Source organism: Physella acuta, unplaced genomic scaffold (genome assembly GCF_028476545.2).
Source record: "Physella acuta isolate Inbredline_101_S28 unplaced genomic scaffold, ASM2847654v3 ptg000104l, whole genome shotgun sequence".
Classification (NCBI taxonomy): Eukaryota; Metazoa; Mollusca; class Gastropoda; family Physidae; genus Physella; species Physella acuta.
In genome coordinates, this window is record NW_026731624.1 from 231753 (window position 1) to 255571 (window position 23819).

At 31.8% G+C, this 23819-nt stretch overlaps 1 protein-coding gene across 1 annotated transcript in view; it reads right to left on the bottom strand.

Moving 5' to 3' along the window:
• Positions 1 to 23819, bottom strand: part of LOC131931425 (uncharacterized) — a 65215-nt gene that overhangs the window by 14937 nt on the left and 26459 nt on the right. Inside the window, exons 26-60 of the mRNA XM_059288227.1 lie at positions 20861 to 20987; positions 20318 to 20520; positions 19909 to 20175; positions 17737 to 17862; positions 17283 to 17546; positions 16488 to 16605; positions 16069 to 16268; positions 15083 to 15334; positions 14085 to 14339; positions 13685 to 13811; positions 13330 to 13532; positions 12519 to 12785; positions 12139 to 12261; positions 11763 to 11920; positions 11276 to 11605; positions 10905 to 10986; positions 10194 to 10364; positions 9744 to 10012; positions 9051 to 9336; positions 8614 to 8726; positions 7796 to 7919; positions 7416 to 7556; positions 7114 to 7311; positions 6704 to 6949; positions 6289 to 6499; positions 5874 to 6046; positions 5135 to 5296; positions 4778 to 4900; positions 4040 to 4165; positions 3611 to 3730; positions 3195 to 3317; positions 1559 to 1804; positions 1192 to 1323; positions 745 to 870; positions 177 to 299 (exon numbers count right to left, since the gene is read on the bottom strand). Of these exons, the coding sequence (XP_059144210.1) occupies positions 177 to 299; positions 745 to 870; positions 1192 to 1323; positions 1559 to 1804; positions 3195 to 3317; positions 3611 to 3730; positions 4040 to 4165; positions 4778 to 4900; positions 5135 to 5296; positions 5874 to 6046; positions 6289 to 6499; positions 6704 to 6949; positions 7114 to 7311; positions 7416 to 7556; positions 7796 to 7919; positions 8614 to 8726; positions 9051 to 9336; positions 9744 to 10012; positions 10194 to 10364; positions 10905 to 10986; positions 11276 to 11605; positions 11763 to 11920; positions 12139 to 12261; positions 12519 to 12785; positions 13330 to 13532; positions 13685 to 13811; positions 14085 to 14339; positions 15083 to 15334; positions 16069 to 16268; positions 16488 to 16605; positions 17283 to 17546; positions 17737 to 17862; positions 19909 to 20175; positions 20318 to 20520; positions 20861 to 20987 (6315 nt within the window). The remainder of the gene's footprint in view (positions 1 to 176; positions 300 to 744; positions 871 to 1191; positions 1324 to 1558; positions 1805 to 3194; positions 3318 to 3610; positions 3731 to 4039; positions 4166 to 4777; positions 4901 to 5134; positions 5297 to 5873; positions 6047 to 6288; positions 6500 to 6703; positions 6950 to 7113; positions 7312 to 7415; positions 7557 to 7795; positions 7920 to 8613; positions 8727 to 9050; positions 9337 to 9743; positions 10013 to 10193; positions 10365 to 10904; positions 10987 to 11275; positions 11606 to 11762; positions 11921 to 12138; positions 12262 to 12518; positions 12786 to 13329; positions 13533 to 13684; positions 13812 to 14084; positions 14340 to 15082; positions 15335 to 16068; positions 16269 to 16487; positions 16606 to 17282; positions 17547 to 17736; positions 17863 to 19908; positions 20176 to 20317; positions 20521 to 20860; positions 20988 to 23819) is intronic.

The following is a 23819-nucleotide window of genomic DNA, read 5'->3' on the forward strand; positions in this document are numbered from 1 at the left end:
CAGTGGACAAACCTTCACAAGTCTCTACCAAAAAGTAAGAAACAGTGGACGAACCTTCACAAGTCTCTACCAATGAGAAACAGTAGACAAACCTTCACAAGTCTCTACCAAAAAGTAAGAAACAGTGGACAAACCTTCACAAGTCTCTACCAAAAAGTAAGAAACAGTGGACAAACCTTCACAAGTCTCTCTACCAACCAGACGATACCCCCTGGGACAGAGACAGGTTGTGGTGTTGTCGGAATCTCTTCTACAACCATGGCTGCAGTTAAGGTTCTCTCCCTTACACATGTCTTGCTCTATATTAGCAAATAAATGAATACTTTTATTTTAAAATTTGAAAATACTATTAACTTTTATTGGTGTCTAGCAGTAAATGAAACTTCTGAACATTTATATTGGTAACTAGAAATTCTGATGCTCAGATCTATCAGATATGACACAGTTAATTCCATACTACTTCAACATTTACCACATAATCCCCTCTAATATACATGTTACAGATGTCTATTTCATATGTGCTAAAGACTGAAATGTCATAAAAAGGTACTATAATTTTATCACCCATCCATCTTCCCACCATCCTAAAGTATTTCACAGTTAGATGTGACTTATTACTGTAACCCACCTAAAACATCTCACAGTTACATGTGACTTATTATTGTAACCCACCAAATTACTGTAACCCACCTAATTACTGTAACCCACCTAATTACTGTAACCCACCTAATTACTGTAACCCACCTAAAAGACAACGATGACGGTCATCTCCGAGGACGTATCCTGTCTGACATTTACAGTTGTAACCTCCTGGAATGTTTTCACACACCTGATCGCACTCGTCAGTATGGCTGGTACACTCATTTACATCTGATGGTTGTATCATAGATACATTTTTTTTAAACATTAATTTCGTTTTTATGTTTTTAAATACACCAGAAGTAAAGAGTTATTTTACGTTTTAGAATGGCAAACATGACTTTTTTAATATTAAAAATATTTACTACTTTTCATAATTATTTTTTTTCTATATTCTCTAAAACCTTGAGACTTTGAAAATACTATCAAACTTTCAACACATTGTTTAAAAACTTTAATTTATTTAAACGAGTTTTAATAACAAAAAACTTAAACTTTAAACATAATATTATGTTAATAATGTGATAAAAATTGAAAAGAAAATAGATCTACCTGAACAAAGGAAATTAACTCTGACAAATCCTTGTTTACATTCACACCTGTAGCTTCCCACATTATTGATGCACATCTCAGATGCTGCGTCACATCTGCTGACAGCCTGGGAATCTAGGCACTCATTCTGATCTGCAGATACGTATATTTATGTATTAAAACATTCATTTACACTGAATTGTAGAAAGCTGTATGAATATATTAAAACATTAATTTACACTGATTTAAATTAACTTAGACAATTTAAACAACCTAGACAGGGTAAAATAATAATTTTCAGTTTTTTTTAAAAATAAATACTATGTGCAAATATGACTGCTTCAACTGATGTGTGGTGGAATGAAGCTGCACAATAGTTTCCACTAACCTGTACAGTTCCCATTTATCATTTCAAGTCCAGTAGAACATTGACAGCTGTAGGTGCCTAATCCATTCACACAAGTAGTTCCAACAGGACAAATGTCTGTCTGTAAACATTCATCTACATCAACATCACAGTTGGGACCTGACCAGCTGACGTCACACACACAACCCCTCACTGTGTTGCATGTCCCGTGGTTGTGGCAGTCACACATTGACAGACAGCTGTCTCCATAGTAGGGTGGGCTACAGGCTAGACATAAATAAAACTACATGTTGTCAAAACACATTGACAGACAGCTGTTTCCATAGTAGGGTGGGCTACAGGCTAGACATAAATAAAACTACATGTTGTCAAAACACATTGACAGACAGCTGTCTCCATAGTAGGGTGGGCTACAGGCTAGACATAAATAAAACTAAATTTGTCAACACACATTGACAGACAGCTGTCTCCATAGTAGGGTGGGCTACAGGCTAGACATAAATAAAACTAAATTTGTCAACACACATTGACAGACAGCTGTCTCCATAGTAGGGTGGGCTACAGGCTAAACATAAATAAAACTACATGTTGTCAAAACACATTGACAGACAGCTGTCTCCATAGTAGGGTGGGCTACAGGCTAGACATAAATAAAACTAAATTTGTCAACACACATTGACAGACAGCTGTCTCCATAGTAGGGTGGGCTACAGGCTAGACATAAATAAAACTACATGTTGTCAAAACACATTGACAGACAGCTGTCTCCATAGTAGGGTGGGCTACAGGCTAGACATAAATAAAACTAAATTTGTCAACACACATTGACAGACAGCTGTCTCCATAGTAGGGTGGGCTACAGGCTAAACATAAATAAAACTACATGTTGTCAAAACACATTGACAGACAGCTGTCTCCATAGTAGGGTGGGCTACAGGCTAGACATAAATAAAACTAAATTTGTCAACACACATTGACAGACAGCTGTCTCCATAGTAGGGTGGGCTACAGGCTAGACATAAATAAAACTACATGTTGTCAAAACACATTGACAGACAGCTGTCTCCATAGTAGGGTGGGCTACAGGCTAGACATAAATAAAACTAAATTTGTCAACACACATTGACAGACAGCTGTCTCCATAGTAGGGTGGGCTACAGGCTAAACATAAATAAAACTACATGTTGTCAAAACACATTGACAGACAGCTGTCTCCATAGTAGGGTGGGCTACAGGCTAGACATAAATAAAACTAAATTTGTCAACACACATTGACAGACAGCTGTCTCCATAGTAGGGTGGGCTACAGGCTAGACATAAATAAAACTAAATTTGTCAACACACATTGACAGACAGCTGTCTCCATAGTAGGGTGGGCTACAGGCTAGACATAAATAAATCTAAACTTGTCAACAAAAACATTGAACTATACAAGAAAAAATTTTTCACAATTAACTAATGAAGTAAGAATCATAGCTGTAAAGGAAGTTTAACCTAGCAAACAATAACAAACTAAATGCTCAGTCCATCTAAACAACACAGCTTAAATTGAAGGGTGATAGAAACTATTATATTTACTAGCTATATAGTTATCTTGATTACAAAATTATAGGAATTAGTATTAAAAAATTTGTAGCCAGTGACTTGATGAACTTACGTGAACATGATACTCCGTCTGGTTTCAGATAATATCCAGCATGACAAGAACACTGAAACTTTCCTGCAGTGTTTGTGCAAACCTGACTGCAAGGGTTGTTTTTATACTGACACTCATCAATGTCTATTGAGACAATTTTTAAAAAGTTATAAAATACTTATCAATGTCTATTGACACAATTTTAACAAAACATTTGACAATACTCATCAATATCTATTGATACAATTTAAACATAAAGTTTTAAGGCACTTATTAATATCTATTAAGACAAATTAAACAAAACTCTTCCGTAAAAATTATTCTAAAAATTTATTAACCCAACATTTAATTACCTAAATGTAAAATAAAATGTAATTATTAAAATATATAATGAGGTAAATGACTGCAATAGCATAGAAGTTAGAGTACCACAGTACCTATACATTTGCTTTGATTGTTAGAATCTAGTTGGTATCCTTGATTGCATGTGCATTTTGTTACATTTGTGCCAAAGTCACAAACTTCACATTCCTGGCATGTAAGAGAACTTGAAGAATCTGATTGATTTAAAAATATATTTCATTATGGCATTAAATAATCAGTTTTTATGTGCAACATTACTCACAAATTTTCTCAGCTTATTGTCCCTTAAAATAAATTTTATGAACATTTATGACTAGGCCAGGCAAGTACAAGGAAAATTAACAAAATTTCAAAAGTTTGCTGAATTTATTGACAAAGTGTGAAATGTCTTTACGCTACAACACATGAACAATTGGAGTAAAACTTAACTTTCAGGTTGTATCTTGTAAAAAATTGTCAGTAAACTTACTGGCTGTGCCATGTAAAAATGTCAGTGAACTTACTCAACTGACAGGTTCTTCCATCAGGGTTCAGGTAGTAGCCAGGTAGACAGTTGCATGAATAGCTGCCTAAGGTATTCAAGCAGGTGTGTTGGCAGGTAGATGTTCTTTCTTCACATTCATTAATATCTAGATCACACAAGCATATTAATTCATCCATTAATGTCTAGATCACACAAACATATTAATTCTTTCATTAATGTCTAGATCACACAAACATTAATTCATTCATTAATGTCTAGATCACACAAACATTAATTCATTCATTAATGTCAAGATCACATGAACATATTAATTCATTCATTAATGTCAAGATCACATGAACATATTAATTCTTTCATTAATGTCTAGATCACACAAGCATATTAATTCATTCATTAATGTCTAGATCCCACAAACATATTAATTCATTCATTAATATCTAGATCACACAAACATATTAATTCATTCATTAATGTCTAGAACACACACATATATAGAAATCTTAATCACACAGACATAGAAAATAAACCAGCTAAGTAATAAAGATGTATTATAAATAAATGAAAATCTAACAACAAGAGCAATAATTTTTCAATGTTTATGATAAAAATTGAATGAACAACAACACACTTTTTGAATTTCCTAAACTTGAAATTTTTTTTTATATTGAAACAAAACAGACTTTATTTTTTAAACTTTAAAAAAAACTTGACTTTTCATCTCTAATGTAAAAAAATAATTAAAAAACTCTTTACTCACCCAGGCAAGTGTTGAGGTCAATGGGATCAAGACGGTAGCCATAGCGACAGTGACACGTGTAGGATCCCTCAGTGTTTCTACACTCTTGACTGCAGTTATTTTTGTGTATGCATTCATTGATATCTGTACATTAAGCGTGTGTTTTAAATGGTTTTATTTAGGCATTCATTGATATCTGTACATTAAGTTTGTGTTTTAAATGGTTTTGTTTAGGCATTCATTGTACATTAAGTTTGTGTTTTAAATGTGTTTTGTAAGCTTTAAAATATAAAAGATCCATACATATACATTTTTGTGATAAATAGGTATGTACAAGTATAAGCACAATCAGAGTTTAGTTAGTCGTCATCCACTTACCAACACACTGTTCAAATATTTTCTCAAACCCTGCAGGACATGGACCACAAGTGTAGCCTTTGGTGCTGTTTCCTTGTTCAGCTGCTGTCAAGTCAGTGCATGTCTGACCTTTGGAGCACGGCTGCTGCTCACACGCATCCAGCTCTCTCTCACAGTCTTGGCCTGTCAACAAATATTTACATCAGGTTACCAGCTTTAGGATGATTGCTGAAAATACTCTGATTCAAATGCAATGTACATTTAATGCCTAGTAGCAAACTTTAAGTTGTGGTTCTTTAAGCAAACATATAGTCCTATCAAAATGGCCTGCCAATGAACTACTTTAGATAGATAAATAAGATAAAAATATTTGAATTTGGGAAAAATGTAGAGCTACGTATTGAACATGAGCTAAATCTTAGCAAATTTGTACATTTTATATATTTTATGTAAGATGCTCTGTTCTAAATGTTTTTATGTTTTTTAATTTAGGCGTATATTTATACATCTATGGACATATCTTGTAAACAACTTAAAAGCTTAGTCGTCGTCCCCCCCCCCCCTCGCAAAATATATAGTTACATTTTGCCACAAAAAAACTTGAATGGCTTGATCTGCTTATTTATAACATATCTAATACTAAATTTGAATATTTCTAGAGAATTATAACTAAACTTATAAGGAAAAATTTAGAATTAACTCTAAATAGTTGAGAGTAATATTACAATACTAGTAGATCAGCATGAAGTTTGAATATTACCTGTGTAAGCTGCATAGCAGAGACAAGTAAGAACTTTGTAATAATCATTGTCATTGGTCATCTGTCTTACAGTGTTTTCTGAACAAATGCCATGCTTATTGCAATGTGGGCACAATGTTATGGGAATGTAGAGGACAGAGGAATATGCTCCTTTAGAATCATATGCCCTTATTCTGTTGATATCAAAGTTATTGGAAATTATGAGCAAATTCATTTAAAAGCAAATACTCATTCTTTTCTATATTAAAACAATAACATGAAAAAACAAAATTTATAATTGTTGCACAAAAAAAACAAGGTAGATTCAACAGATTTCATTAAAAAAATAAAAACTTAATAACCCTTTAAGTATTTTCTGATAAGAATTTTCTTCCAAAATAAAAATAAATAACTATCAAAACCAAACTCTCCTTACCCTAAAGGGGAATTATGTGTAAGATTAGGGAAGTAACTGATTGTTCCATTCTGATTTATTGTTATGCCACTTGTGTTATCAAAAACTTCATAAAAGATTTCATCTCCATCTGCATCATTTCCTATTACTTGAATTAGGTTCACAACATCTTGGTAAACCAAAATTTGAGAGTTGCTTCCCATTTCAATGTTTAAAGTTGGAGGATTGTTTTCTAGAAATAGAAATAAGATCAATGTAGATGTATTTATCATATTGAATTATACTTTAATTTATTTTAAATATGCTTATCAGTTGTTTTTATCCATTTCTTAATGATTTTTTTAAATATTATAAATAAATGAACAATTTTCAGCATAAAATTTATAATTACAAACACAGGTTTTTTTTAAAAAAAAATTTTATCTTAATCACTCACTCAAAACATTTATCAATGCATCCATTTGAGTGTTTGAATCTTTTGTTTCTTGTGCAAAAGTTTTGTCATTAGTAGCAGCATAATCAAACAAGCATGCATCATTGTCTGCTCCACATAAATCTTTAGCCCTAGCCAACACGTCTGAAGCTATTTCATCCCTGAACATTGGCAGGAAATCAGGGAGACACTTTCTTGATGTTATCCTGCCATTACCAGAAAACACTGAATCACTTTCTGTAACTTCATCTGTGAAGAGTACAATAATGTTTAGGCTCTGTTACTAAAATAGAAAACTATAAAGTAGTTTACTCTAATGTTAATTACTTCAGCAAGTATTGTTGTAACTAAAACAGAACACTTAACAATATGAGTAATACAGTCACAGGTATGGACGTAATGATCCTACTTACAATAGCGAGCAAACTGCACAAAAATTTCTCTCTCAGTCAGGTTTGCAGGTAGAACTGTGCCATTAGGTAATGTGAATTCATCATCCAATCGATCATTGAAATTTCCTAGCAGACCTCTTGTCTGGGTTTTGACTGACTTGTCAACCTCCATTTCAAGTTTTAGACTTTTGACACCAACAGAAACTTTTATTGACACTCCTAAGATATAGCATTTTTCAATGCAGAAAATAAAAGTTGAACACAAATTGTATGCTCTTTTAATTTCCTTTTAATAAAATACTTTTAAAGTTTTTAAAACTTACCACAGCCAAAGGTAGCCACAACAATGGTTGCATTGTTACTGTTCAATCTTCTAACATCAATAAAATTGTCCATCATTTGGAAATTGTAATCATTGTAGAAATCCAGGGTCAAATCTCTGTCATTAGCACTAATTATCATAGCTGTAAAATCAAATTTATTTCAATATATACAAGAAATCAAACAAACATTATTTTGAATAGGCCTATAAATTTCAACATATATTTTAAATAGGCTACATTGCTAGTAGGTGTAAATTACAATTGTATATTTTTAGCCTGATAAATAATGAGAGAAAAAAAAACTATGTTGACATACATGTATTAGAAGATGCCAGCTCAACTTGATAAATAATGAGAGAAAAAAAACAATGTTGACATACATGTATTAGAAGATGCCAGCTCAACTTGGAATTGAGTAAACTCCCATTCTGTGGCTGCAAACCCCACAAAAACTGTAGCATTTGTCAGAGTACCATTCCCTGCTTCAGCTCTCGCTGTTTGTGCCTTAAAATTAGAGACATTTTCTTTTTTAATGCAAATGTTTTAGAAAATAAAATATTATAGACATTTTGTTTTTTAATGCAAATGTAAACTAAAGTTTTAGAAAATAAATATTATAAACATTAAGTTTTTTAATGCAAATATAAACTGAAGTTTGAAAAATAAAATATTATAAACATTAAATTTTTTAAAGCAAATGTAAACTGAAGTTTTAGAAAATAAAACATTATAGACATAAAGTTTTTTAATGCAAATGTTTTAGAAAAAAAAATATTATAGACATTACGTTTTTTAATGCAAATGTAAACTGATGTTTTAGAAAATAAAACATTATAGACATAAAGTTTTTTAATGCAAATGTTTTAGAAAATAAAACATTGTAGACATTGAGTGTTTTAATGCAAATGTAAACTGAAGTTTAAAAAATCTTACTTTATGATTTCTGAACAAACTAACTTTAAATACAAAAAAATGTTCCGTTGACAAAGAAAAGCAATTAAGTAAAGTATGATTAAAAGTTACATTAAAATCTGTGAAATCAGTATTCATAAAGCTTTATGAAGTTGTTTTGAAATAAATAAATATTAATAACTGCTAAATTAACTAAAAATAACAGAAAAAAGTATGCACTTAAAATCATATATTTAAATTTTTTTAATGACTTATGTATTAAAGAAGAAACAAATGTAAGCACTACCTGCAGTGTGAAGTTTTTAGACCAGACATCCATGAGAGTATAAAATCCACATCCATTCATTGTGTATTTTAATCCATCTAAAGTCAACAAATGTGGGTCTCCTAGTGCTGAAGCTAGAAAAATGTAAACAGAATAAACATTGATTCATTTTAAATGGAAATTAAAAAGCATATTAGTTACACAAATGGGTCCCCTGAAATAATCTCCTGAAAGACATGTAGCTTCATAAATAAAAGCTTGATTAAACCCCTTTCAAGCGTTATTTTTCAAGAAGCATTTTTCTTGGCACAGATTAGCATGTTTTCCAGATATTTTCCCTCCTCTCTGTTACATGTAAACTATACATAACTACCACTCAAGCAAGTTGTAAAAAGGTTTTTAAATTGTTTCTTTAAAATCTAAGATACAATATTAAATGCACAGAAAAGTGAAATCACCTGGAACAAAGGTGACAATATTAGAGCATCCCATATCAGGGAAAACCTTGTAGAATCTGCCACACATGGCTGCAGTTGATGATTCCTTACAGCACCAGCCGTGGGCCTGTATGTTTCTCCACGCTTCCTGGTAAAGGTCGTTCTGGGACCACCATGACCACCAGGTCCAGGGGTCACTGTACAGGATGTGTCCAGCATCGGCCGAAGCTGGGAGGTATGAGGCTTGTTGCATGGAGCTGTAGAGGTTGTACTCGTTTGCCTGCCCAGTCCTCTTGTAACAGCAAAGCTAGAAAAATACAACAGCCATGACACAGTTAATAGAAGTTGGTATGGAAACAAGAGAAGAAAAAATATTAGTAAAAAATATGTGAATATAGTAGGTTTAGTAAGATGGAACTAATTTGTATTGGGAATAACATTATTAGCATCAAATGCAAAACTAGCCTTAAAATTTTCAACAGAAAAATTTTTTTTTAATTATACTATGACAAAATAACTGAGTAATAACAATATGTATTACTTTGTTTTAAATTGAAGAACCATATTTAATGCTTCATTATCTCTTAACTATCAAACAAATGAAGTGTCCTTTTTCAAAGCTGGGAAGAGTAAGTTTAACTGTTTTATTTTCATTTGTTATATTTATTGTTTTATGAGAATTTCTTCTCTAAAAGTTTTTGTTTAATGTGTCACCTTATTTCTCGTATTGCCCTGCAAAAGTCTTCTTTTTGCCACTGAACTAATGGCATAGCACTGTATTTCTCCATACTGTCCTCTGGTTTCATACAAGTTCCATTGAAGACCAAGGCGATCAAGTGAGCATGGGCATTCATACAAGTTTTTTATGTCAGATAAATATTTTGTATTTGACATCAATGATTTATGGTTACAAACATAGTTCTGGCATTTCCTATCTGAAGATGTAGCTCTTCCAATGGAATACGTCATAATGCCATTTATACCTGTTAAAGTAAAAACTCCATTAATTACTGATTGAGTAGCATCTTACCACAATCTACAACACAAGCTGAACATTTTTAGTAGGTCAAAGATTTTAAAGCCATAACGTTTAAGACGTTGCCCGATCAATACAATTTAAACCCAAATATAGCTAACAATTAAGTAGAACATCTGTTGTCTTACCTGTGTTTCCTTTCAAATCAGAGATCATAGCAACCATTTGCGAATTCACAATGTCAAGTTCCATTATGTCTGTATCAGCTACATAACCAATTTTAATTATTCTACCAGGGACATATTTCCAATTCATCAACCCATGCTGGTATACAAAAATTGCATATGATCTTTCTTCATCTAAAATAAAAAAATTACATAAAAAACATTAACCAACAAAACAAAAATTTATAAGGCAATAACAAAATTAGTTTCAGCTGTTTTATTTAAGGATGCATATGTCTTGGGAGCCAGCCAGGTTTTTTATGGGAGGGGGGGAAGGAATTTTGTTTTAATAAATTAACTTAGTTGGAGAATCAGATATTTTATTACAAAATAGAGTACCCATTTAGTTAATTGTGTAATAGCAGTTTAGTGATTTCAAGGGAGCTCAAATCTTATCACCCACATAAGCAAGTTTCATTGTTATTTTTTGAGGAAGACATTAAAAAAAAAAATTAAAAAATAAAAACTACCTCATAACAAATTTGTAGTATGCCAAAACATTTGACAACTTTTAAATTTATTTTATACTAAAAAATAAAAAATAAAAAAACTGTATGAAAGAAAAAAAATTTTTATAATATTAAAAAACAAAAATTATTTAATGCCATATTTAAAAAAATAAAAGGCCCTATACTATGGGAACAAATATAAATAGCAAAAAACAGAATTGATTACTTTCAACTGTCTCTTTTCCATTTAAGAACTTTTTATGGTGTCCAACAACAAAGACAAGCTGGAAAGTATTTTCTTCAGTATCCTATTAGAATATACATCTTATATCAGTTTGTTTAATATAGGCAATTTTTTCAATTTGACTAACTGAATAAATTGTTTTACACACTGAAATTATATTTTAAAGCCAAAGTACAGCACATCCCTAAAAGCTGTATTGATTGTAAAGTGTATGAATTTATTGTCTACACATGGATGCGGATTTTAAACCTGATAATTAAAGCTAAAAATCAAGAGCAGTCAATCCTTCATCAACTGACAAAATAAATTATAAAAGCTTCAGCCATACAAGAAAAATGAATTCGTTGACTTACATTATTTGACTGTGAAAGAAAGTGAACAGCGTCCCAAGTTACTAGGAGAATTGTGTTGGCTACAAATCCATCAAGTTTATAATACTGGGCTATGTCTCGCTCTGCTCTTGTTGTGATATCATACTGCATTGGGCTACTGTAATCATTGACATTGTCAAATGTGGATGAGTCACATGTTTCATATAGATGGTAAAACACAGAACCTTTCCTAGGATCCATCTGGGCCCAGTATGGAGCGATTATGTTATACTTCAACCCAGAGGCTGCACTGATGCTTGGACTGCTCACAATTGGACGTTCTCCAAATCGTATGACACCATTTGAATACACCTAAAAATGGTTGCCAAAACATTCATTTATAAGCATTAAGCATTATTATATTTAAAATTTGATCAATACTATTAATAACAAAAGTTAATTGTTTTAAATGGTTTATCAGCCCTAAACAAAAGTTGTGATGCTTAGTAGTTTAAATAACATAACTTACAAAAGCAACTTTTTCCAGCTGTTGTTTATTTCCAATGGGTACACCAGTGCTAAAGTAAATTGGTTTACTGATCAAAGTTCCATTGAGTATAAAGTCATTGCTTGTATTATAGTTCATAACAATGTCTGCAGCAGCTTCTCCATATGGGTACAATGGAACTAAACATGTCAAAAAAATGTTAAAGTTTTTTAAACATTTAAGAATAATTTGTATTTAAGGAAATTTTCTTTAGGGTCTGTTATTTCCATCTTTTTTTTTCAAATATTTTCTAATATTGTATTATTTACCATTTCCTTGTACAAAAAATATGGGAAACAATTCTCAAACAAACTTGGATCATACAAATCATTGTACAATGTAATGCTTACAAACATACCAACACAGATTAGATTCTCAGCCCTGTCCAGTGTAAGCCCATCTGGACATGCACAGTTTTCTATACCAGAGCTTGTAACATAGCAGGCATGAGAGCAATTCTTTATAACACAATTGGAATATGCTGAAAAGTTTGACATTAAAATTGTTTGAGTTTTGTAAACAAACTTGAGTGAACTATAAATTAAAACATAAACATCAAAATGTATGTTATTTTAAGTTAAAAAAAAGCATTCTGATACAACAATTAGTAAAAACAAAAACCACCACAAAAGCTAGTCATGGTGCTTGTGATAATTTAATAAATATTTGTAATCTGAAAAAGTAAAAATAACCGACAATGTTTTAGCTGGTGATGTTTTAACATGGATTTGGACATACCTTCACATTGGCCAAAACTGTTTTCTTTATATCCACTTTGGCAAACACATTGATATCCACCAGGCTCATTGATACAATCAGTATTTTCTGGGCAGATATTTGTCTCTGCAGCAGTCTCGCATTCATCAATATCTTCTGAGCAATCGTATCCCATAAAGCCAGGCTTACAAACACAAACGCCATTAGTGTTATCACAGAAAACTGTGTTGTTCTTATCACATGTACAGCTGATGGAGCAAGTTTCCCCGTATGTAAAGTCAGGGCAGGCTGGTAAATAGTGAAACATAATTTCTCAGTTACACCATTGTGAAACTGAGATAAAAGCAAAGGTTTTTATTAAACTGAGGAATAGAAAATCTAGTAGTCAGAAGGGGGCCGAAATTTTTTGTTGTATTATAAATAAAAGTTTTAATTTAATAATTTTGTTATCTTTCCTGTTGTTGTTTATTGTAATTATTATTTCAGGATATTGCTATTTTATTATTCAAAACAGCTTAGCATAAGAAATGAAAGTTTACAGTTCATCATGTTGAAGAAATAAGCAAGCCATATATAGCTGTTAATGCAGAGTTTATTTAAATATGATGTTCCAAGTGTTAGTGCATGTCTCATACAAATATATAAGTCTAATTATAAAATTTGAGTTCAAGATATGTGTACCACATACCTTCAAACTGCTAATGAAAATAAACAAATTAAAAAATAGTAATTTTAAAATATACTAACTGAAAAACATATTTTAAAAGTGATTGTTTAAAGAAATGTTAAAGTATTAAATATCCTAAATATTTATAAAATATTTGTAACTCACCATGAATTATGTATGTTCCATAAAATCCACTTCTTGTAATGCTAGAATCTGTAAGAAACTCAAGCTTCAATGTATTTACTGTTGATCTAATTAGACCAGGTATTCTTGCCCCACAATAGGTCCCAAAAAGAATGTCACCATTGTAGACTGATAGAGAGTCATAAGCACATTTTGAATAACCCTCTAGGGAGAAGTTGGAAAAGCTGGAAAAAAAATATTTTTTATAAAGATAGTGTCTGAAAATTACACTGCAAAATCAGGAAAACAATCTAGAGACCCTGGCGTCTTTGACATGAATAAAGTCATAAACTTGATTGTTATTCTACTCTAAACCAAAAAATATGAAAATATTTACCGGATTGAAATGACATTCCCTGGAGTGGCTATGATGGTCCAAGAACATCTAAGATCATTATCATACAATAATGGGAACCTTGGACTACTAATTACTCCTGTAGTGTTTGTAAGAGTCTTGTTACAACCTACCGGGTTGAATTAAAATGTCATTGTAATTTGAGCTTGTCAGACAAGTAACATAATTTTTTTTTTAAATATTGGATTAAATTATTAAACCAGGTGTTACTGAACAGCTGTCACTAGCATAAATCACACTAAATATGATAAGCCCAAGGCTAAAGAAACTATCCTAACTACTAATAGTAAATGTGTTTTAAGATTTATAGCTAAGTTTTTGTTTAAATAATTAACAAATCCTAGCGTAAAACAAAACTGTTGACACTTAAATAAAAACAAACCTTCAGAAATACAATATCCACTGGGACTCTTCACATATCCTGAGATACACTGACACATGTAGCTTCCAATGGTGTTGATACAGATGGAATTAGCACCACAGTATACTTGACTACATTCATTGACATCCATAGAACAGTCATAAGATCCCCAACCAGGTAAACAATAGCAGGATCCATAAGAACACCTGACAGTGTTGTTGGCTACACAACTGCATTGGTACTGGCATTGGGAGCCATATGTCATGTTGGGACACCCTAGGAAAAAAGTAAATTTTAACATTCCTTTGATAGAATCAACCATTGTTCCATTAGTAAACATGAAATTAACTATAATTGTCTTATTTTTAATTTAAACATTTAAATTTATAAAATCTCTGCCTTTTATTGTGTAATTACTATTGTTTGCATTTAAATAACGGTACTTATCAAGAAAAAAACATTTACTAATTCATGTTATCCATACAATAGCACATAAAATTACCAACCAAACCCCTCCCCCCCCCCCCCACCACCCCGCCAGACACACATACACAAGCACTCAACAGCTTATTTAACCAAAATTGTATTTTAAAAGATATTTTTTTTTAGATAAGACAAATTTTAGTATTGCAAAAATAAATGTGATTATTGCTAACTGTTAATGCATGATTGTGGATTAAAATATTCAATTAAATAATAGATACACTTATTGAAAATTGAAAACAAGCTTTTGCATATTTCCTAAATGAAGAAAATAAAATTATTTCCTTAAAAAAGCAAGGCCTGGTCTATGGTGTGCTTAAAAGTAAGCATATTTGTAAACCTACTATGATTATAATATAATATTTTATTTACAGAGTAATATACTTTAATAAATTAAAGCTTTTATAAATTTCAATATTCTCTGTACAAAGTGAAAATGTTTAAAAGAGATTATTACACCTGAGCTCAATTCATTACAATTTTAGTAATGAGAAATAGATATTCAAAATGAACATGAAAAAGTTAATGTTACCTACCTTCACAGTAATTTTCTTGAGCTCTGTACCTTCCATTATAACAGATGCATTGATAACTGTTATTTCTATACCCACAGTAAGAGTCAGCAGGGCATAGTGAGCTATTGTAATAGCAGTTTTTAGAATCAATGGAACAATCTGATCCTGTCCAGCCAGCTTTACACACACAGTCAAAGGTTGTCATATTGCAGAAATCTGTGTTATTTTTGTTGCAACCACATACCTCTGGACAGTTTTCTTTATTAATACAATCTAAAAAAATATATATTGTTATTTTGAAAATAGAGTTTTATAATCAGAAACACAGAATGTATTGAAATTCCTCTCTGGATGACTTAATTTTGGAGCATATAAAATGAGAGTAATTTAATTACACTAATTAATCTTAGCAGTTGGTTTTTAACAACCAGAAAAAACATTCCTGTTTTAATAATCAACAGCACTAACAGTATGAGCTGTGAAAGAGTAATTGCTTTCAGTGGCGTAGCAAGGGGGGGGGGGGGGGGGGGCGGGGGTGCGGACCACACCGGGTGACACCATTTAGGGGGGGGGGGGGGACACCAAGGCAAAACAAATAGCAAAATATATAGAAAAAAATGATAATTCCACTTAATTATGTGATTAATTTGAGTCTTAAATAGTCTTTTAAGAGCAAATTTGACAAATCCCCACAAGGGTGGAGGGGGGTGAAAATTGAAAGTTTGAGGGGGGTGCAAATAGAAAATTGAAAGGTTGATCCAGAGAGCGCTCTAATTGAAAGTTTGTCCCCGAGCGCTGGGAAGGGTCGCTACGCCTCTGGGAGGGTGACACCATTAATTGCTGCATCGGGTGACACCCGACCTTGTTTCGCCACTGATTGCTTTAATACCAAAATATCAAAAACTAAGAGAAAGTTAAAACTTGTTTGTTTACTGAATATTTAAAATTGATCAAATTCAAATAGAAAAAATGACTGTTTATAGAAAATATTGAAGAAATTACATTACCATATGACTGATAAGAAGAATATAAATAACTCCAATATGTAGGCACATTGAGATGGTATACAATGAACATTGTATTTGATGTAGATACAATATATCTTGGTGCATTTGTGCAATAATGTCCTAAAAGTGGAGCATTTGTGCTGTTGCCATCATAAACTTCAAAATAATTATCTGGACAGTATGTATAGTACAAATTTGGGCTGAAAAGTGTAAAATTAATGTCTAGTTAAAATGTTTTCTATATATTAAAAATGACTTGATCATTAATTGCACTTAAAATTTAAATGTTTTCATTCTTTTCTACTACAAGAAAAGCCATATTGTACAAATTTATAATAGATAATTAAATTATAGAACTGGTAGTTTTAAAAACAAATTCAATTAAAATGTTTTAAAGCTCTATAAAACATGAAAATTACCGCAATGCTATGATAGAGCTTTGATTGGCTATAATTGTCCATGAACATGAATGATTAAATCCTAGAAATGCAGAACTATAAAAAAAACCTAAAGAATCTGTCAAGGTGTGTACACATCCTGGGGAAAAAATGTTTACAATGTCAATGGCACTTAGAAGAGAATAAACTGTGTTAATTTGAAATGTGAGTAGAGCAACTTGGTAAAAAATAAGCCTTTGTTTATGTTAACTCCATAAATGAACCATATCTTACTATTCCAGTTCTAATTATAGAGTTTAATAGGAAAAGTCTTTCTAAAATTCAAGAAGTTACAAATATGCTAAAGGAATACTCCAATACAATTTTTTTTCTTAATTCGACAAGTGTAATGATGCATAGTATTGATGAAATTTTAGAAGTCAGAGAAATTTTGTATTATTTTAGTTACAAAATTTCAGAAGCAGATTGAGTGATAAATCTTATAAAAAACAACTTCATTAACTCTTAAATAAAAGTGGAAACAGTGTGTGCTGGATTATGTCCTTTTTAAATATATTATAAACCCTTCAATAGAGATTAAAGTTTCTAATAACACAAAACTATCTAACCTGAGAATATGGAATATTAATGCTATTAATTTGATTTCAAATTAATTACATTTAACTAGTAAGATACAAATAGATAGACAGGATTATAGAATTATTTTGCTTTAGTTTTCTTTTTAAAATGAAAGCTAATATTCTAAAATAAATATTTATAAAACTGCAAATATTGAGTTGATAGATCTATTTAAATATTTTTAAATTACACTTTTACCTTCCCAAATACAAATGCCATTGACTCCCAATTTAAATCCCTGCTGACAAACACATTTGTAGCTTCCAGGTGTGTTAACACAGTATCCATAATCTCCACAAACTATAAAATATGTGTAACACTCATTGATATCCACTGAACAGTTCTCAGACTGCCAACCAGGCAAACATGTACAGTTTCCTGTCTTGTCACATGATGAGGTACCAACAGGGTCACAGTCACAACTCAAGCTGCAGTTCTTGCCATAGGTTAAGTTGCTGCAATCTGAAATTATAAAAACAATAAATCTCAGATATCATTTCATTCTTAAACTTGGTCTTAAGATCAGTGTTTTACAGTTTATGTGTAATAGAATGCTCGTACCATAATGAAATCAAAGAAGTGATTTAGATTAATGATGAATATAATGATGACAATTTAATTAATGCAGAAATTATTTTTTCATCACACTAACCCCGACACATGTCCCCATCTAGAATGGTTCCAGTAGGACAGTAACATTTCTCAACAGCTGTTTGATTAGCAAGAGTAACTCTGGTACACACATGGGAACAGTTTCTCTCAGTACACTGGGAATCAGCTGTTAATGTATCATGTTGAAAATTCTATTATTGTTTAGCAATATTTGTAAATACAACAAAAATTTAATGATGTCAAAGCAGTGCTTTTTTGTCAGATTCGGCATACCAGCACCTTTTTCAATGTGGGGAAAGAATTATTACTTTTCTTGTATTTTAATGTTTATTATTAATTTATTATAATATTAATTTGTTAATTATTAATTTAGTATATTTGGAGTTGTGATTCTGCTTGCATGGATGTGCGAACTGGTAGTTGAAAGTTAGGCAATCTATTACTGAGTACCTAAACCTTTTTTTATGAAAAAAGCACTGTGTCAAAGTACTCTAAATACAGTTTAGTATCAAACTACACATTATTTTACAGTCTGCTCTGTCTTGCCCAGAGAAAATTTGGCTTTGTACCCAAAGCTCACATGGTAGAAAAAAAATATGTAGTATATTTTTACATTCTAGTATACAGAGTGTAGAGAAAGTATTGTAAACAAATATTTTAACAGTCATCACAGTTTTATACCTCCCTACTTAACCATTTAGGGAAAATAAATGATGCATTGTAATCATGCAAAAAATTTAAACAAATTTTGAAATTTTTACATCCTTCCAAGATAGGAAAACCTGGTTTTGCAATTTTGTCTGTTTGTCTGTCTGTAAACTCAATATCTTTCATATATTTCATCAAATTTGTGGTTCGGTATCAACTTTTGAGCAATTTCCAGTAATGGTAAGTGGTACATACTCTACTTCCGGTTTCATAAAAACCAGTAATAAGAGCGCCATTTAAGTTAAGTAAAAAGAAATTTCCTATATATTATATATGCATTAAATTGATGTGCAATATTTATTAACTTTATCAATGATTTTCAGTAAACAGATGTGGTATTTTACTCTATTTTCATTTGAACACTAACTTGAGTATAGTTTCTATTAGGTAGAAGAAATTTCATTTATAAGTATAGGATCTTATACTTAAATTATTTAAAATTTTTGAGTAATCGCCAATAACCTGAACTGGTAATTTATTCTAGCTCTGGTTTTTAAAATAGGGGGTAACATAAAAGCCATTTCTTTTTGGTGAACAAAATGTCATACATAATTTTAGATAGGTAGAAAATCTCATTATCTTAAATCTGTCACATTTTGAGTACTACTTTATGATAAAAATATTACTTCTACTTGACCAATTTTTTTCAATGAACCCTGACATAAAATGTGACGTAACTAGATGTTTAATTAACTTTTTAAAATAATCAATGTTTCTTTTATAAATTAAACATTTTACACGCTATTATACACATATTGTATGTGTTTATTCACTGCACAATTGTTTTTAAGTATCTAAAATGTAAAAAAGTAAAACATTTCTGTATCCAATAAGAATACATGAAAAAGTTTAGGGGAGATCACTCACACTTTATTTTATTTTTTCAGAAATTAAGTGATGAATTGTAGAAAATTATTGGAGTGGAGTTCAATAGGGATGCACAAATATTGGATGCTAATATTTTGATTTAACTGTGGTAAATATTATATTCAATTCATTTATGTTATAAATCTTTAGACCTAGATTTCAATAAGTCAAAGTCATTAAATTATGTAAACTGACCATCAGATTCTTCTAAATGTCATTAAACTTTTAATTTTTATAAAATTTCTGCCTGTTAAATCCCAATCAATGAGCCTCAGCTGACAAGACCAAGACAGATAAGCATGAAAAATCATTTTTTAAATACACACAAAACACTGAAAGAAATTGTCAATTTTTGTAAATTAAAAATTGAGATAAAGTTTGACAATTCCTCTTGCAAACAAATTCAAATTTATGTGGAGGGAAATGTAAAGGGAATCCAAAATGGAAATGTATGGAAATGTAAAGGGAATCTAAAATGGAAAAGTATACAACTAGGCATAAGAGAGGAGAAATGTAAAATGGATGTTTGGATTAAAATGACTTCTACATAAATAAAAACTTTATCTCATTGTACAAAAAGCATCAACATCTTTAAATAAATAGGTGAATTTAAAAGATAGGTTATAAATGTACTGACCCGGATTTGTACAGGTTCCATTTGCAGTTTTTTGCAGCCCTTCATTACAAATACAGTCAAAGCCTCCATTAAAATTGTGACAGTCTGAATAGTCAGGGCAGACAAATGGTTGTAGCAGACATTCATTTACATCTACAGAGCAGTGCTGTGATGTCCACCCATCTTTACAAACACACATCCCATCACTTTTATAACAAAACTGGGTGTTGTTTTGTATACAAGGACAATGGCTAGAACAGTTTTCTCCAAATGTAAATGGCTGACATGCTGAAATTCAAAGTTTTTCAAATATAGGTTAAATAAATAGATTTTAAATATAATTTGATATCTTTAAAACCATTTTTATTTTAGATGTAATGGGAAAAAAATGGAAACTTTAAATCAAAATGTTAAAAATTGAAAACTTTACCATAAGAAGTGTAGTTGGCAATAAAGCCTTTTCTGGTTATAATGTTATCAGATCTAAATGTAAGATGTAGTGTATTGGCAGTTGATATGATCTTAGGCAGAACACTATTACAATATTTTGCAATATATCTTGCAGATGAGCTATTTCCATCAAATGCTTCAAAGTAATCATATGGACATCCCTCAATTAAGAATTCAAGAAACCTATAATATATGATTTTTCTTATTAATAGCAAATATAATAAAAGAAAAGTAAATTATAAAAATTTTAAGCAACAGCAATTTTTCTTAATGTTTGTTTATGTCAGCTTTTTTACAATTATTAGTGAATAAAGAGTAATTATTGCTAATGTAATAAACTAAAACTTATACTTTGAATTTGTGTAGTTTAAAAGTTGAATTAAAATAGTAAGCAATGCAATTTCAACATTCTGAGAAAATTATTAAAAATCTTTAATTGTTTATCAGATTTTATAATACTAAATAGTTTTCCAAATATAGAGTCTCTAAATATTATTAAAGCAAGTTGCTAAATTATCAATACCTTAATGAAACAGAATATCCTTCAGTTACAGTTATTGTCCAAGAGCAATTCAAATTGTTGAAGTAATTGGCTGGATAGTTAGGGCTCATGATTGTACCAGAATTACCAGTCATTTCAAAAGAACAGGCTAAAAAGTAAATATTTTATTTAAGAAATGATCGAACTCGTCCCCGCTTGTTGCCGCGGGAATAGAAGAAAGTCCGACAAAATATATAAGAAGGGTTTAATCTATGCATTACCAATCCTATATTCTTAGACGCATGACCTTGTTTTCTAAAGGTGAGTTATTTAAATGTAAACAATGCCTGCGCTTGGATCATAAATATTGGGACATGGGTTTACCTACACTACCGCATGAAAACCGCACATATACCAGGGAAGTAGAGGGGCGCTCTCAGGAGTCCCCCCCCCCCCCAATTACACTACCACATAGTCACCACGTACGGCCCCTGGCTCCTTAAAACCAACAGGCGCCATTGTGCCAAATAGCATCCTGTTAACAATGATGCAGATTGCATCATTCGCTAAAGTGACACAAATGAACAGGATTTTTTTCTTTAACACGTAAAATTATTATTTGACGTGTTTTAAACATCAGTGTGACTGATGCAATATGTTAGTGTTACTAATGGTCTATTATTAGATGCTAGATCTCAATTTCTGATTGGATTGTCTAAAAATAGATGCTAATTGCAACATTCGCATAGTGACGAAACTGTTTGGATTATTTTACGGACACAAAGAGAAATCCCAATTAATAATCTAACCTAAGTTAATTTTTCTTATTATTAAAATAAAACATATTACATGGCCCTCAGCGGACCATGTGAGCCTTTGGGGGCTGAAACTGAAATTTTTGTTTGCAGCCAAATTGCACCCTACCAGGGTGCCAGTGGACACGCATGATTTAATTTAATGAGCGTTTGTATCGCCCCATCCTATCCATTTGTCTATCACAATGTTTAGACCAGTGGTTCCCAACCTTTTTCGAGTGGAGACCCCCTTTAATAAAACTTAAGTGACCCGCGACCCCCATATAATTAACAAGTCGAAATTAGTAAAGAAAATAATAAGCACTAAATTAGTATTTACTAGTAGACTTTCAATATGAATTATTCTTGATAACTGTTTTAATACGATGAGCAAAATTACATCCTATTAACAAGCATTAACTAGCATTAACAATTAAATTTTGCAAATTTAAGAATTCATCTTGTTATTCATCGGCAATGCTGGTAACATCAAGGAAAGCAGAGATTGGGTAACGAATCAATGCAGATTCTTCTTCTTTCAGCTCGGGGAAAATAACGCCGCAGTTCGTTGTCAAGAGATTCAAGATGCACAGAATCCTTTAAAAATTGATCTATCACACCACACTGCAGAGTTTCTCAAACATGGCAGTATTTCAAATATTTATTTTTCCTCGCCAATTTTGTAGCTTTGATAAAAATGCCAAGAGATTATCATGAAAAGAGATAATATTCGTTCCTTTATCAGGTTAAACTTATGTTGATGTTTGAATATATCTGCTAGGTATGATACTCTCTCCAACCACACCATGTCGTTAAAGTATATCAAAAGGTCTTGTTTCCTTGCACTTCCAAGAACATCTTGATTTCATCTTTCAATTCAAAAACACGATGGACATTTCCTATTGACAGCCAGCGTACTGAAACATGACGCACCATCCGTACAAGCCCCACAGCCGCTTTCCCATTTTAATCCTCCAGTTTCAAAAAACGTATTTATTTTCTCCAGGATATCTTCACAAAACATCAACTCTTATTTGCTAACATCTGAATGAATATATTTAACAAAGACAAGCAACGGCGAACCAACACGAACTCACGTCTGTCGATTCGTCAACTTGAAAATCAAACAATGGGTGAAAGCTTGATTTCATTCTAAATTTGTCTTTTAACATAAGCCGCTGCATAGTATTATTAGACAGAGATATTTGTTGCATCTTTACTGCACTGGAATCCCCAAGAATTAATTTTACCATCTTCAGCATACATGGTTTGATGAGATTTTCTCCTTTGTGTGAGAGGTTTTTTGCTGTGCAATTTCTAATACTACTTCATATGATGATTGCACTAATGCTGTGTTTTCTTGGTGAAAACGTTCTGTTCGATCAAATCTCTGACGTTTGCAACTAGCTTCATGCCGACGAAAGAACTACATATCTTTTTGGTGTGTTCCGAATGACTCGTCTCAAATTGACGTTTGGAAGTTTTCATAGACTCCTGACTAAGAACACCTTTGCACAGTACAAATTGTTTATTCTCTATTCCATTTCCAGTGATGTTAGTAATTCATTGCTAGAGTTTAGTCTACCAGTTGGCGACCCCCCAGAAAGCCCTTCGCGACCCCCATGGGGAACCGATGGTTTAGACCTAACGTAGTCGCCATAGCGCTCACAAGAATGAACAGGGCGCCAAATCGCATCCTGCCGATGGGCCGCCCATGCAAAATTAAATTCACCCTCCCACCACCACCCAGCCACCCCCTCTCCCACTTCAGAAACCTTCTTGGGAGTATTCATCAACTCCCTAAAAATTTATGGCACCTGGATAAACTGTGTCGAACGGCAATCGTCTTTTATTTTTATATACCGTATACAGAGAAAAATCGCACCCTCCCGTGGCGCCGCCCTTGAGAAATAAAACAAAAACATTTTGCAGAGCCCTTCCAGGTAGTGTTCTAATCCACTCCCAAAAGCCTCATGCCTATCTGATGAATGGTGTCATACCAAAATCAACTTTTATTTTTATATACAGTACATAGAAAAAAATTGCACCCTCTCGTGGCGCCGCCCTTGCGAAATTAGAATTGTTTTTTTTACAAAACCCTTCCTTAGAGTGTTCGAATGAACTCACCAAAGTTTGATGTCGATCGGATGAAAAGCGAGAAACCGAGATCGACTTTTATTTTTATATACAGCATATAGAGAAAAAAC